The sequence below is a fragment of the Choloepus didactylus genome, chromosome 9, assembly GCF_015220235.1.
Source record: "Choloepus didactylus isolate mChoDid1 chromosome 9, mChoDid1.pri, whole genome shotgun sequence".
Lineage (NCBI taxonomy): Eukaryota > Metazoa > Chordata > Mammalia > Pilosa > Megalonychidae > Choloepus > Choloepus didactylus.
The window spans coordinates 40,174,546-40,187,809 of record NC_051315.1 but is presented as its reverse complement, the minus strand read 5'-3'; the positions used below and the strand labels follow the sequence as shown (position 1 = coordinate 40,187,809).

Below are 13,264 nucleotides of genomic sequence, written 5' to 3'. Positions count from 1 at the left end.
TGTTTACTCTTTTTGGCAAGTTTGGAATCATGGAATCCAAGGAGTCCCATCCAAGGCGAGGTGGGTGATGGGGATGGTTTGCCTTAGAAAGAAATGATTTGCACAAAGTAAAATAGTAAGTTGGTGACTGATTCATTTCTTCCTACTCCAGGCGTGGGAGTGATCCTTCCTTTCCTCTTCCCTGCTTCCCACTCCACTGAAGCTTTGTGGATAAAGGAATCAAATTACGCTCCAGCTCTCATTAGAGCTTCTCAAAATGTGAGAGCTTTGCAGCCATGTCCTTGGTTAAATTTGTTTTAAGGCTCTCCAGTGCTGCCACCACACCATCCCTCAATCTGCTTCCAGAAGGATGCTTTCATGTCTTGTTGATCTTCTCAATAACAGACACTAAAGTACCACCAAGCACAAGAGAACACCAATACCTAGATGTCGGAACTGTTAAATTAGCATTGATAATAATATTAGCTAAATGATGGATAGGGAGGAGACAAGCTTGGACTAGTCTCCTGGGTTCATTTTGAAGAACAATGGAAAATAAAGTTGCGTAGCAATCATGAAAATCATGATTGTTTGAAATGCTTTTGCCAAGAGATTGGCTTTTTTTTTTTTTTTTTAATAGAACTTTCGGAAAATGAGAGATTTATAAGTACTATGTCAATCACAGAAGGGATCTGTCATTTTCTGGCAAGTTGAATAGGCCATGGGAATTTTTTTTTTACCTTACCCACACTCACTCTTTTATGAATTATGGAGAATGGCTCGGAGATAGGGGCGCTTGCTCTTAAGGTTCTAGTCCATAGCATTCTTCCTCTGAGTGTCTCTAGGCGTTTCTGTCCCTGCCTCTTTATCCTTGTCTTTCTTTCTCGTTCTCCTTCTTGCTCCTTGGTATTAACCAGTAGTTGCATGTGTTATGGGATTTTCACGGGAATATTGTTCTTGACAGTGGTTTGTGGTAGGAGGAGGCAGTCCAGGAGTGGCTAGTGGAGCAGATGGAGGTCAGGGAAGAGGCCAGGCACTTGGGGAAGGCCAGTACGTGAGTCCTGGGACTTTGAGGCACACAGGAAACCCCGAGTTTGGTGGGGTGGTGAACCTCAGGGGTGAGTATTAGGAGCCCCACCCCAGGCCTAGGTGCCAGGGCTTCAGGCCAGAAGCCAGGCTGAGAATGGTAAGAAGAACCACCACAGCAGCTGATGCTGTGGAGCCCTGAGTTTGTGCCAGCCGTGGTTCTGAGCTCTTTCCCATGTCAAGTCTTTTCATTTGCACAATAATGTTGGTATACTCCCCATTTCATAAATGAAGAAATGGAGGCACAGAGAGACAAAGGAGGTTGCCCAATGTTACCCAGCTGGAAAGTGGCGTAGCTGGGACGTGCAGACAGTCTGCCTCCAGAGTCCCTGCTCTTAAGTACCCTGCACTGGGGCGCACTATCTACAGAGAATGTGGCATGCCTGGGACCTGTAGAGCTGGGCAATGCAGGCAGCCCTCACTCTATACTACTTCCCTAAAACTTAAAAAGGCCAGTTCTTCCATCTTCCGTCTATGTGCCAGGCACTTTCTTTGTGTCTTTCATTTGTTTTCTCATTAAGTCGGAAACTCTTATTATCTCCATGTTACAGAAGAGGCCCAAAGACTCAAGTACATGCCTGGTTAGGTAGTGAGGTCTAAATTCAAATTTGGAGGCCCACAGCAGAGGACTGCTAAAAGGGGAATCTGGTGGTGGTTGTTTTTTGCTTTGTTTTGTTGTGTTTTCATTCCCATGTCTGCCCTATTGGTACCACTTGTCTGAGGCACATCAGGGAGGAAGCAGTGCCACACAGATTTCTAGAGGCAAAGGAATGGATTTGTTTTTGTAGAGCAATAGAAGTAGAAAATGATCTAGCGCATGGTGGCCACTTAGTAAAATTTAAACAAAAACAAAGAGGAAAATAGTGTCCCAGCTGAATTGGCAAAGAGCTCGGGCTTATGTTCTAACCCATAGGGCCAAGGAGAGGGCTGGTCCTTGCTGAAGACTACACTTGTTCCATTGTCTTTTCTATAACCTCGCAGAGCCCTGCTGTAGAACACATAACCATGCTGGCTTAGAAAATTAAATTCCACAGAAATCCAGGGCAGGGGAAATTAGGTAGCAAAACCCTTTTGCTTCTAAATCTACACCAGTTGTCTCGATCATTGCTATCTAAACCTCATAAATAATCAGCTCACTCTTGGTTTCTCTCTCCCTCTTCTCTTCCCTTTCCAAACAAATGGAAAAGAGAAATGCTTGTCCTTTGTATTCCATCTTCAATTACATGGGTTTGCTGCACCACAAAAGTCAACATGGAGTAAGAAAAAGGAACTCCATGTCCCTAAGTTTGTAACTAATAAAAACTAAGCAAAAATAATGTTCCCTTGAGCTACAGAATAGAGCTTTCCTGATTTTCTCCAATGAATTGGGCCCAGATGAGGCATTTGTCAAATTGCAAGAAAAACCACCTCACCGAGAATCATGTGGAATTTATAAACATAGAATCATACAGGGAATGCTTTTTGATGAGTTTTTCTGACTTTCACATTTGATTGTAATGAGAGATGACTTGAGAGGAAGTGGGTCAGAAACATATTCAGCAGAGCAGCTCAGAATTGAAGGCAGCCTTCTTGAGGCTGCGTAATTTTGGAGACTACTGAATGATGAGGGTAGATGGGTTGCTGAGAAAGGCAGACACAAGATGAGCCAAAAGATTTTTGAACTGGCTCTCACGTGGCCTTAGGTAGGAGAAATAGGCAGGGAAAGTGGTGGTTCTCCCTCTATCCTCTTAACCCATCACTTAGGGGTGCCAATCCCTACTGCCTCTGCCTTCTTGCTGCAGTGAAGTATGACACCCCTGACATTTGGCCCTTGTGACTTGGGCCTGCCGGAATTTCTGGGCCCTTTCATCCAAAGCCTGGGGTTGTGCGGTGATCTGAAACAGGGCCAGGAAGCAACTAGGGACCCCTCACTACTTCTCAGTGGTTCTCAGTTCAGAGAATCTTGAGACAGAGATGGCCAGTTCCAAGAACCTCTAGGAGCTCTGAGCAAATTTTCTGGGGGGACTCAGAGTGCCCTTTGTGAGGCCAGAACTGAGTCTCTCACTGAGACTCCTTTGGCACCCTGTAGGTCGAAACCTTTAGGTCACTTGTAGTTCACAAGTGTATCCCCCAACCCTGGGGGCAGACTCCCCAAGCTGTTATTTGATTTTCAGTTGACAACTTGTGAGTGACGACTTGACTTGTCATCAGGCCATTTTAGAATAGAAAGAGTGGGAAAGAATGGGGTTTCCCCCACCAAAGTGACCTGCTCTGTATTTCTCCAAATTCCCCCCAGGAACTGGCTCCCTGCCCCGCTCCTCTTATCTTGAAAACTCCACCAAGAAGGGAGTTGGGAAGGAATACTCAAGTATAGAGCATGATGGCCTTGAATAAAGCAATTTAAACTTTCTGGTTTTTAAAATGAGGGCCAGAGTGACCTCTGAGTCTGCCCCACCACTACCAGTTTGTGATTTGGAGTCCAGCATTTTTCTAACTTCCTGGGAAGCAGGCAGCCTGCTCCCCGTCTGTTCTCAGTCCTTGAAGGCCTGGGTGTAGGGTTGAAAGAGTAACCACAGGCTTGATCCAGTGCCTCCCTCCTAACACCCCATGCCGAGTCAGCCTTGTTTAGGACATGCGTTCATGTTTCACAGAAGGAACCTCTGCTCTTTAAAAACTCCCTTTAGACCCTCGCGTTAGCTATAGGGAGCACTCTGAGGCAGTGAAAAGCGGGAGAGGAATTGAGCCCATGGACAATTTTCTCTTTAGGGAGCAGTTTTTCTCATCTGTGGGAATTATGGAAACAGACTGCCTCTTTCTTTTCTCCCCTAATTTAGGTCCCCATTTTCAGATACTCAGTAAATATCTATACTGTCAATTGAAGTGGTAAAGAAATGGCCTGGAAATTTTAAAAAGGAAAAGATCCTCTTGGCTCAATTTTCTGGAGATTCTGACTAAAATATCTCATGGCTCTAGTTATAGGCTTAATTAAAATAACAGTGTCTGATACGTGAATTTGCTTACAAATCGTTTGACCAGTCCTTTTGCTTAATGGAGCAGGAAACTGAGGTTCAGCCTGGGAAGTGACTTGGTTCAGGACCCACCATCGTCAACAGGTAGAGTTGGCACCAGTTTCTTTCTGTGGAATGCCACCAATTGTGCCCATCCCCATCTGCTGATCTCTCTCTGTGAGAGCTGGCATCCTGTGGGGACCCTACAGTTTAGCTGCTCCAAAGGTCAGCTGAGTTCCTGGCCGTCTTTTATATTTGGAAGTGTCTGGGCATGGGTGCTGCTCCCAAGGTGTGCACCTGTGATCGAAAGAGATTGAGGCAGCAGCAGCAGACCTGGGAGCTGTCTGTGACTCAGGTTTGTTCCCTTAAGAATTACACTTTTCAGGTACTGGCTGGAAGGACGGGCCTCATTTCCTGGGTTCAGGGCCAGCCCATTGCTCCTGTGCTGCGTTCCCATGAACTGCAGCCAGTGCCTTCTGGCTGACAAAGCATGGTTGTCGTTGGTAAGTGTTTATGTGGCACTTTAGATGTGCAAACTTCTTTCTCGAACTTCTTTCTTACCTTGGTTTGGCAGGTGAAGAAGTGAATGCCCCTAGGGGTTGTGACTGATCTAGAGTCATCCAGCCAGTTCATGGCAAAGCCGACACTGGACTCGGGGCCTCTGAGTTTCTGGGTCATTGCTTACCCCCGGAAATCATGCAGCTTCTCCAGCCTGTGTTCTTTGCCCCTCACCAACTTCTTTTATCCAAATTTAGCTTCTTTTAGAATAACCCCAGCACTTGCTTTCCTGTTTCAAAGCTGCAGAAAGTACCTTAGTGAGTGACCTGAAGTGTTAAGCTCCACATCAGGCTACCCCAGTGTGTGGCCTGCCTTGGGACAGCCCAATCCTGGTGTGGTGGGAGGATGACGAGGAAACAGGACAAGATGCTGTCTTAGGAATAGTAAAGGTTTAGGCCTGATGAAGGGGATGAGGGACTTAAGTTAAAACCTTGGCTGTTGCTTAAAGAGATCAAGGAAATCAAACTAAAGAGACATGACAAATGTTTGTATCTAAATAAAGTTGAGTGATTTCTGGGTTCTTTCTCACACTTCAGAAGTTGGATCATGGAAGTATTTTCTTGCCAGTGAGGCAGAGTGACTTCAATGGGACTATTTAAAACTTTTACTGTAGAAATTCCCGCAAGAACGCTTACCATCTGTTTATCCCATCCGTTTTCCTTCACCTTTTTTTTTTTAAATTTTAAATGACTTACTGCCTTTTTGACTTAAACCGCATCTGTTAAGTACAGATGTTGGATGGAGATTAGCGTATGTTCTCCTGTCTTTATTTTATATTCTCTGAAAATAAAATCTCTCCTTGGCTTCCCCATTCCCCTCTGATTATGAATTTAATTAAGAAGATGAGCAGTTGTGTTTAGAGTATTCAATAGTCTGCCTTTCTCAACATTCCAAGTAGCCTTTTGGATCTTGAGTGTTTATTGCAGAACTAAGGATACAGGCGAAACAGGAAGCAGCCCTTAGCTGGGTAGGATGCTAAGTCTCCCTCACTCTCCGAGGGAAGGCTCTTCAGCTGACTGAAGCAGGGAGGCCGAGCCAATCAGACGCTGCCTCCCTCGCTCAGTCACCAGTCTGGGGCTGAGCAAGGGTTTTGCTTTTTATGCTCTGTATTGGGAAGGCAGAGAAAATGCCAGGTCTGGACTGCCTCTGGGGATAACCTCACCCTGTGTGATGTGAATGAATAGCATCTTGCCTGGTAAATCCGCAGGAGTTGATTAGGCAGGCGCAGCTCTTCCAAACAGGCCTTTTCTACCTTTTAGCTCTTGCTGTGGTTTCTCTAGCAATTTTGTTTTCGCCTTGAAAGAGGTGCTCGGGATTATCAGACCTCCATGTATGACAATTTGTACCTGCATGGAATTGAAGACTCGGAGGCTGTAAGTATTTTCATGGATAGCCGATTCCCTCTCCCCACCTCTTCCCCCTCCCACTCCTCCCCCCTCCTTCCTATTTCTTAGGCAACGCAGGGAACATGGAGCTGAAAGCCAGCATCATTCCGATGCTTGCCGGCTGCTGTGTAAATGTTCTGTGTAGAGTTTATAGTTACCTGAAACAATTCTTTATTACATAATTTCTTGCCAAGCGAAAAGGAAATGATGGTGACAGCAAAGGCATCTAAGAGTGTAGGCTGTTCAGATTTATCCGTTACCTGGTCCACATTTGGTCTCGCCAGGGGTAACTGCTCCTTGTAGACTGGTTTAAACTGTGCAGAAAGTGCCTATGTTTTCCAATAGCAGGACTCATAGAAAAGGCTCATTCATTATATAATGCACGCTGTTTATTGACTGGCATGAATGGAACTTCGTAAGCTGGAGCTGTCTTATGGCCAAACAAGTGGTGCAGATCTGCTTCTTTGTTAAGGAAATCAGGTGTGAGGGTTGTGGTAATGCAACACCCCAGTGCCCCATCGCACAGGCGGGGGTAGTGTGCCTCTACTCTACCCTGGAAGACTGAAGTAGCTCACGTGGGTTTTGGCTTAGGAAATTGGACTCCTTTCCCTCCATCGGTCAGGATCATGCAGTCTCTTAAAATCAGGATGAAAATGGTTTTCTGAAATCCCTGAAATCATTCCATCTGAATGCTAGCTCTGATTATAGGGTCAAGCCGATTCCTGGATCTTTGTACTTTTGCTGGTGGTAGTTCCTGATTTTTCATCAATTACTTAGAAACATTACAAGGTAAAATGATTGGGGACAGATAATGGGACGTGCCGTGGGAAGTCTGAATTTTATATGAGTGCTGTGCCGTACATGTAGCTACATTTGAAATGAGTGTGTTATATAAGGTTCTCCAGCTAAACCACCAAATAAACTGAGTATAACAAAAAACTATGGTATACGTCAATGCAGACGTGTGTATCAAATGATGTACTATCCATGCAAGATAGAAATCCTCAGTTCTGATAAAGCTGTCTGTGTGTTAGTCAGCTCTAACTCTAACTCTGTCTCTGCAAAGTCTCTCTGTGTGTTGTCCAACGTGCTTGTAAATTAATCAGACTGTCAGTTTATTTCAAGGGAATGTAGTCGGAAACATTGGTGGTTGAAATAGAGAAGGTTCCCACTTGCCAGTGGGGTGGGGTGGGGGGTATGGAAAATGCAAGTAGAGGAGTTCAGGAAACCAGCTTCTCTGGCTAGGTTCTTCAGGCCTGACTGTTTCTTATACCTCTTCTCTCCATGCTCAGTTATGAACGTGATGCCTTATTGAATTGTAAGTCTTATTTTCAGCCATTGATTTTAAACTTGGGCCATGTATTGCACGTAAGTGGATTGGAGTTATTTCAGAAATGCCTTTAGAAACCAGCTGCTGTTAATAGAGTTGTCTAGGAATGAATGTCTCCAGCTCCTTGTTCACCAGAACTGTATAAATTTCAGATGCACTAGTTCAAAGGGGAGCCATTGTAAATATGAAAACATACCCCCCCCAGCCCCCTTTTGGTCCACCCTAATACGAGACCCTAGTTGTTCTGTAGGTAGGGGAATGAGGAGTGCAGTGGCTTGACTCAGTGGTGGTAGTTGATAGTGGGTAGTGCTAGGTACTGCAGTGCCATTCTCCTGGTGACTCAGTGGTGGTCAGCAGCCTGAGATCCTCTGAGTTTTGTACGTCTGTGCAGGAGAGGAAGGTGGTAGACCCAGGAACGAAGAAAGGCACCTGGCCAATTCACAGTTGAAAGCATGGGAGGCTTTCAGGTGGGTGGGATCAAAACCTTGTCACCTAAATCAGAGGGGAAGGCAGAGATGTTTGGAGGGATGAACTGACTCTGAATGCTCATTTGAGTTTATTTGTTTTTATAAGGAAGAATAATGTGATGTGTTACCCAAGATGGTGTGAACAGAGCTTCAAGCCAATGGAGAAGACTAGGCCTAAATAGCTGACCCGGTGAAGTGAAAAATAAAGCCACACCTGGAGTCTCACATCCTCAGCAGTCATTCTCAGTGCCAATGCATTTATGGCTGTAAGTGTGGGGGTTTGCCCAGATTGAAGCGAAGCTCTCGGAACAGGTCTGGTGGATAGGCTTAGAGAGGCTTTTCTCAGATGGCCAGCTACAGCCCAAGAATATACAGGCACTAAAAGCTGAGTACAGCACTCCCTTTTGGGGGTTGGGGAGCCCTCCGCATATATCCTGCCCCTCTGTGCTGTTGAAAATATCTTTGTGGGGTGTGTGGGGTGATAAGTGATTCTATTCAATGTGTTCACGCAGGAAGCCTGGGATAAGATCATCTCGCCTAGGGACTGATATCTCATTCTGAATAAGAATAAAGCATTATTATCCACTGTGAGCAACTCATATCCCCCGCAGTACAATAGAGATTTTGGTACTGCGATGTGAGGTTTTTCTAAAGAGTCTTGTCTGAAGGTAGATGTTGTACTCCTGGTACCCTAGATGTTAGCTCATCGCCTCTGTGTTTCACATGTTGTGTGTATAAAGGCAGAGGAACAAGAAACGTGCTGGAACATACCTGACTTTGGGCATTTTAGATTCTTGAGTCCTGTGGAGACTTTTGGGACAAGTCTGTTAACTTCTGTTCTGGTTTCCAAGAGGGTAGCTAAGAATCAGGATCATTCAGAATGACAAGGAAGCGCTAGAGATCATGCAGTGCCCCACAGCAAGTCACTGTGTGGGAACAGGTGATTTCACAGAGGATGCTCTTCTGTGTTTCTTTGAAACACTTAATGGTATTTGCGCTCCTGGAGGAGTGCGCCCTAGGCCAGGTCCGTGACAGATGGCCATGCACACGGACTCCAGCTATGCTGTCTTCTGTGTAACGGCTGCCCCGTTCGACCCTCTGTGCCTACACTGTGTCTTAATAGAGGTCCCGGTGGCCAAGATGTTTTTCACCAACTGAGCCCTCAAGGTCTGTCCACTAGATATTTGTTCCTGATTCACAGTAGATTTAAATAGATCTGTTCCTTGGTATAGATGTATTTTATAAATGGAGTCATTGGGCATTTTTTGACATTGGTGGAATCATTCTAGGAATAGCTTTTAAAAAATTATTCAGCACATTTATTTCACAAACAATAGAAGGAAAAGTCTTATAGGAAAAAATGGAAGGAGCAGATAAGCGAAAAAAAAAAGTTACTTAAAGTCCACCACCCAGAGAGAGTCGCCTTTAACCTGTGCTGTACATCCTTTCAGGCTGTCAATGTAAATATGTGTAAATGTGTCATTCTTCCCTGCTACCGTGTGTCACGTTCTATTCTGTTAAGTGCTGTTCTCACTTGATAAAATGTTGAAAATGCTAGGTCTAGAACTAGCCTATGCAGAAGATGCTTACAAAATTTAAAGATCCTGTATGGACCTTCTGGAATTTTGAGCAACTTAATTGAAATAAAAATTCTTATGGTATTTTGTAAAGTGAAACCAGAGTTAGCTGAACATAGAATTACTAGTTGATTTCCCTCATCCAATTGGTTCCATTTCTAAATGCTTAAATTCTAAAGTGTTTAGAGGGAGAAACCTGATCTTTTTTAATGAAAGATATGGTCAGTTCAAAATTCAGGGCATTTTCTAGAGAGGAAAGTATATGCTTTAAGTGTTTCCAGTCACAGGAGTAGAATCATAATATATTTATTAATTCTGTAAGAAATCTCATCGATGTAAAGCAAAAGTGAAGGTAAAGTTTGCAAACTATAATGTGTATGTAACAATTGAATGTATGTATTATTATAAGGAGAACTATATGTTAATTATTTAAAGCGTCCATTTTTTATAAAGCTGTGTAACTCTGTATGTCTGTCTAAATGTCTGTGCACCCATGTGTGCAGACACACCCTGCACATTTGTACATTGATATGCATTCATACATAGATGTACTCCACGTCTTGCTAATTGATGGTTAATGCTAAGTGGGAGATTTCTACCATAAAGCTTTTGGAGAAGGAAAATTAACTGCTTTTGATGTGAAGAAAGACACCCGAGAGGACTGAAAAGCAACAGATCCACAAGAGAATAAAGGACTGTTACTTTTAGAGATACAATAAAGTTATTTAATATATGAGAATATGTCCTTGTGCTCACTAGGGGAGGAGGATAAACTTCAAACAGAAGGATTTGTGTGCTCAGGGACATTCAGAAAAACACTCTAGGGATTTGAAGGATTGGATTTCTTTTGGAAATGAGAAGGCCAGAGGAAATCTGCAAAAAACAAACGGACTTTATGGTTTGGTAGATCAGAGAATCCTCTTCTGGGGTCAGAAAGTGTTCCCGGTATGTTTACAGTGAATGAGGACTGTTCTGTAAAAGAGTCCAAGGACTGTGTTGACATCACTTGTCAGAGAGGAAAATCAAATGCTGCTTATGGTTGATGTGAGAAGTTTGAGAAAAGCAGATTGTTTCACTCAGCTGAGCTATTTTGGTATTTGTCCAGGGTCTGTTAAGTAAATGATAGACAGGGCCTCCTCTTTAATCAGTCAATTCTTAGCAGTGATAGTTTTCTAAAATATACATTGTAATGATTTCTAGATGTAGTTGTCATGGAGTTAAAGAGAGAAATTCCTTAAGTCTGATCAGAATACATACAGTTGCCGTTCTCAGGTCATCAGTCTTGCCACTTCCTTGTTGATTTTCTGTTTTCAAATGACGGGGAAGTATTAGGATCGACCTCTCCTTTCTCCAGATGCTTCTGTATCATCTCCTTTCCTGCTGGTGTTTTTCTTCCTGCTGGATTATGATGAGTCAATCCAGTATGTAAAAATATAGTCCTGAGACCCCATGTGTTCTCAGGGAATATCACATTATTCATTGGTGCAAAATGTTCTGTAGGAAGGTCAGTGATAGCTGTGAAAAACCATGCTTCTAGGGTGAAGGTAAGGAGATTTCATGTTGCCTTTCAATTGGAATTTAGTTTGGACCTTTTTTCTGTGGATGGTTCTCACCATTCTGTTCATCATCTCTCCTTTCATAGTCCTTACCTGCTTGCTAAACCAAGCCACCCAGGGAGCATGAAAAGATGTAACTGAGCTAGTTTTCATTTTTCACTCCCTTCTTTTCCCTCTCCCTCTAGTCCTTAACAATAATCATCAAAGAATAAACTCAGGTAGCCTTGTAGAAAGCTTTCTGGATAAAGGCTCTGTATTCTGTCCTAAATAAGGCCAATTTAAGTGACTTTAAGGTGCTTGCATCAGGCCGTGGGTACTGTGAAAACAGCAAGTATTAACTGTCATCCTGGCAAGGACACATTGAGTCCTGTGCATGATTTTCACTTATTGAGGACAAGGCACTGGACTACAGCCTAGCTATAGCTTAATGTGTTAACTGATAGGAGTTTACAGTTCATATAAAATAATGGCAGCAGATTGAGAGCTGCAGATTTTTATGCCTTGGACTTTGAACTTTTTAAGAATTTGAAGAGTGTATCTGAGAAAAACTGCAACCATTTTTTAGCATCTATAGACATAGCAAAAGCAATGTAGCCCAGATACATGACAATTTTTACTTTGAGCATATTTTTAAATTAGAGAAGTTGTAGGTTTGCAGAAAAATCATGAAGAAAGTACAGTACTGAGTTCCTGAATGCCACCCCTCACACACAGTTTTCCCTATTATCAACACTTTATAGTAGCGTGGTAGCTTTATTACAACCAATGAAACAATGTTATAATTATACTATTACCTGTAGTCCATAGTTTACGTGGGGGTTCACTGTTTGTGTTGTACAATTCTGTGGTTTTAAAAATTTTTATTCTGGTAACATATATACAACCTAAAATTTCCCCCCTTTAGCCATATTCAAATGTGCATTTCAGCACTATTAATTACATTCACAGTATTGTGCTACCATCACCACCATCCATTACCTAAACTTTCCATCACCCCAAACAGAACCCTGAACCAATTAAGCATTAACTTCCCATTCTGTATCCTCACCCTGGCCCCTGGTAACCTGTATTCTAGTTTCTGACTCTATGAATTTGCTTATTCTAATTCTGGCTTATTTCACTAAACACGTTCAACCATATTGTTGACTGTTTCAGAACTTCATTCCTTTTTACGGCAGAATAATATTCCATTGTATGTATAGAGTACATTTTTATTTATACATTCATTGGTTGATGGACACTTGAGTTGCTTCTATCTTTTGGCAATTGTAAATAGTGTCACTATGAGCATCAGTTTGTGCAAATATCTGCTTGAGTCTCTGCTTTCAGTTCTTTGGGGTATATACCTCAAAGTGGGATTGCTGGGTCATATGGTAATTATGTACTTGACTTTCTGAAGAACCAACAAACTATTTTCCACAGCAGCTGTATCGTTTTACATTCCCACCAACAATGAATGAGTGTTTCTATTTCTCCACATCCTCTTCAACATTTACTATTTTCCATATTTTTAATAATAGCCATTTTCGTGGATGTGAAATACGTGACAATTTTTGAGATCTAAATAGACTGTATTTGTTCTTGCTCTACATTTATATAATCTTTTTTTAACATAAACATATTGATTTTAAATAAATCTTTTCCTCTTCTCTTAAGTGGTGTCACAATATCAATACTTCTTAAGTCCTATTTTCCCCCCTTTTGCATTCATTTTCAGAAATACTGAAAAGTTTTACATTTAAAGCAGGATGTTTTGAACTTTTTAGCTGTTTCACTCAGAGGAATTAATCTCAGGGATACCTACTTACATGAATATTGACAACTGTCAATTATTTGGGGAGCTTGATTGTGTAATTTGTGAATAATTTAGTCCTCTTTTTTGCCTTATTTATTCCTGTTACTCCTGAATGTCAGCTGGAACATCATATAGGAAAAAGTTTCTGACCTTCAAAGTTATTACTCTGTTAGCAGCTTAGTTGAAAAGTTCAGTGAGTGATTGAAGTTTGTCGTTAGAAGTGCTTCTCAATCTTTATCAACCTCCCTGAATTTTTTTATCTTCTTAGCAGGTCTATCGGCCAAGAAAATGTCAAGTTTACTTTTTATCCTTTGTATTATGAAACAGGAATGTAACAATGTCATAATTAAAAGTAGAGACTCAGCACCAGATTACCAGGGATTGAGTCCTGGCTCCCCTTCCTAGTTGTGACACTGGATACATTTCTTAAACTTTCTGTGCCCTGGTTTCCTCATCCCTAAATTGCCAATAACAATGGAAACTACTTCACTGGGTTGTTTCGAAGATTGAATTAGTTAATATGTGCAAATCCCTTAAAACACAA

General features: G+C 42.3%; 1 protein-coding gene across 4 annotated transcripts in view; it reads left to right on the top strand.

Moving 5' to 3' along the window:
- Positions 1 to 13,264, top strand: part of CACNB4 (calcium voltage-gated channel auxiliary subunit beta 4) — a 244,929-nt gene that overhangs the window by 107,595 nt on the left and 124,070 nt on the right. Inside the window, exon 1 of one of the 4 annotated variants that reach the window (XM_037850529.1) lies at positions 5,728 to 5,983. The exons of 2 other annotated variants lie outside the window; for them this stretch is intronic. In XM_037850529.1, the coding sequence (XP_037706457.1) occupies positions 5,939 to 5,983 (45 nt within the window). In that variant the 5' untranslated portion in view covers positions 5,728 to 5,938. Of the gene's footprint in view, positions 1 to 5,727; positions 5,984 to 8,037; positions 8,059 to 13,264 lie in introns of those variants that run through there. One more of the 4 variants, XM_037850530.1, reaches the window with a different exon arrangement.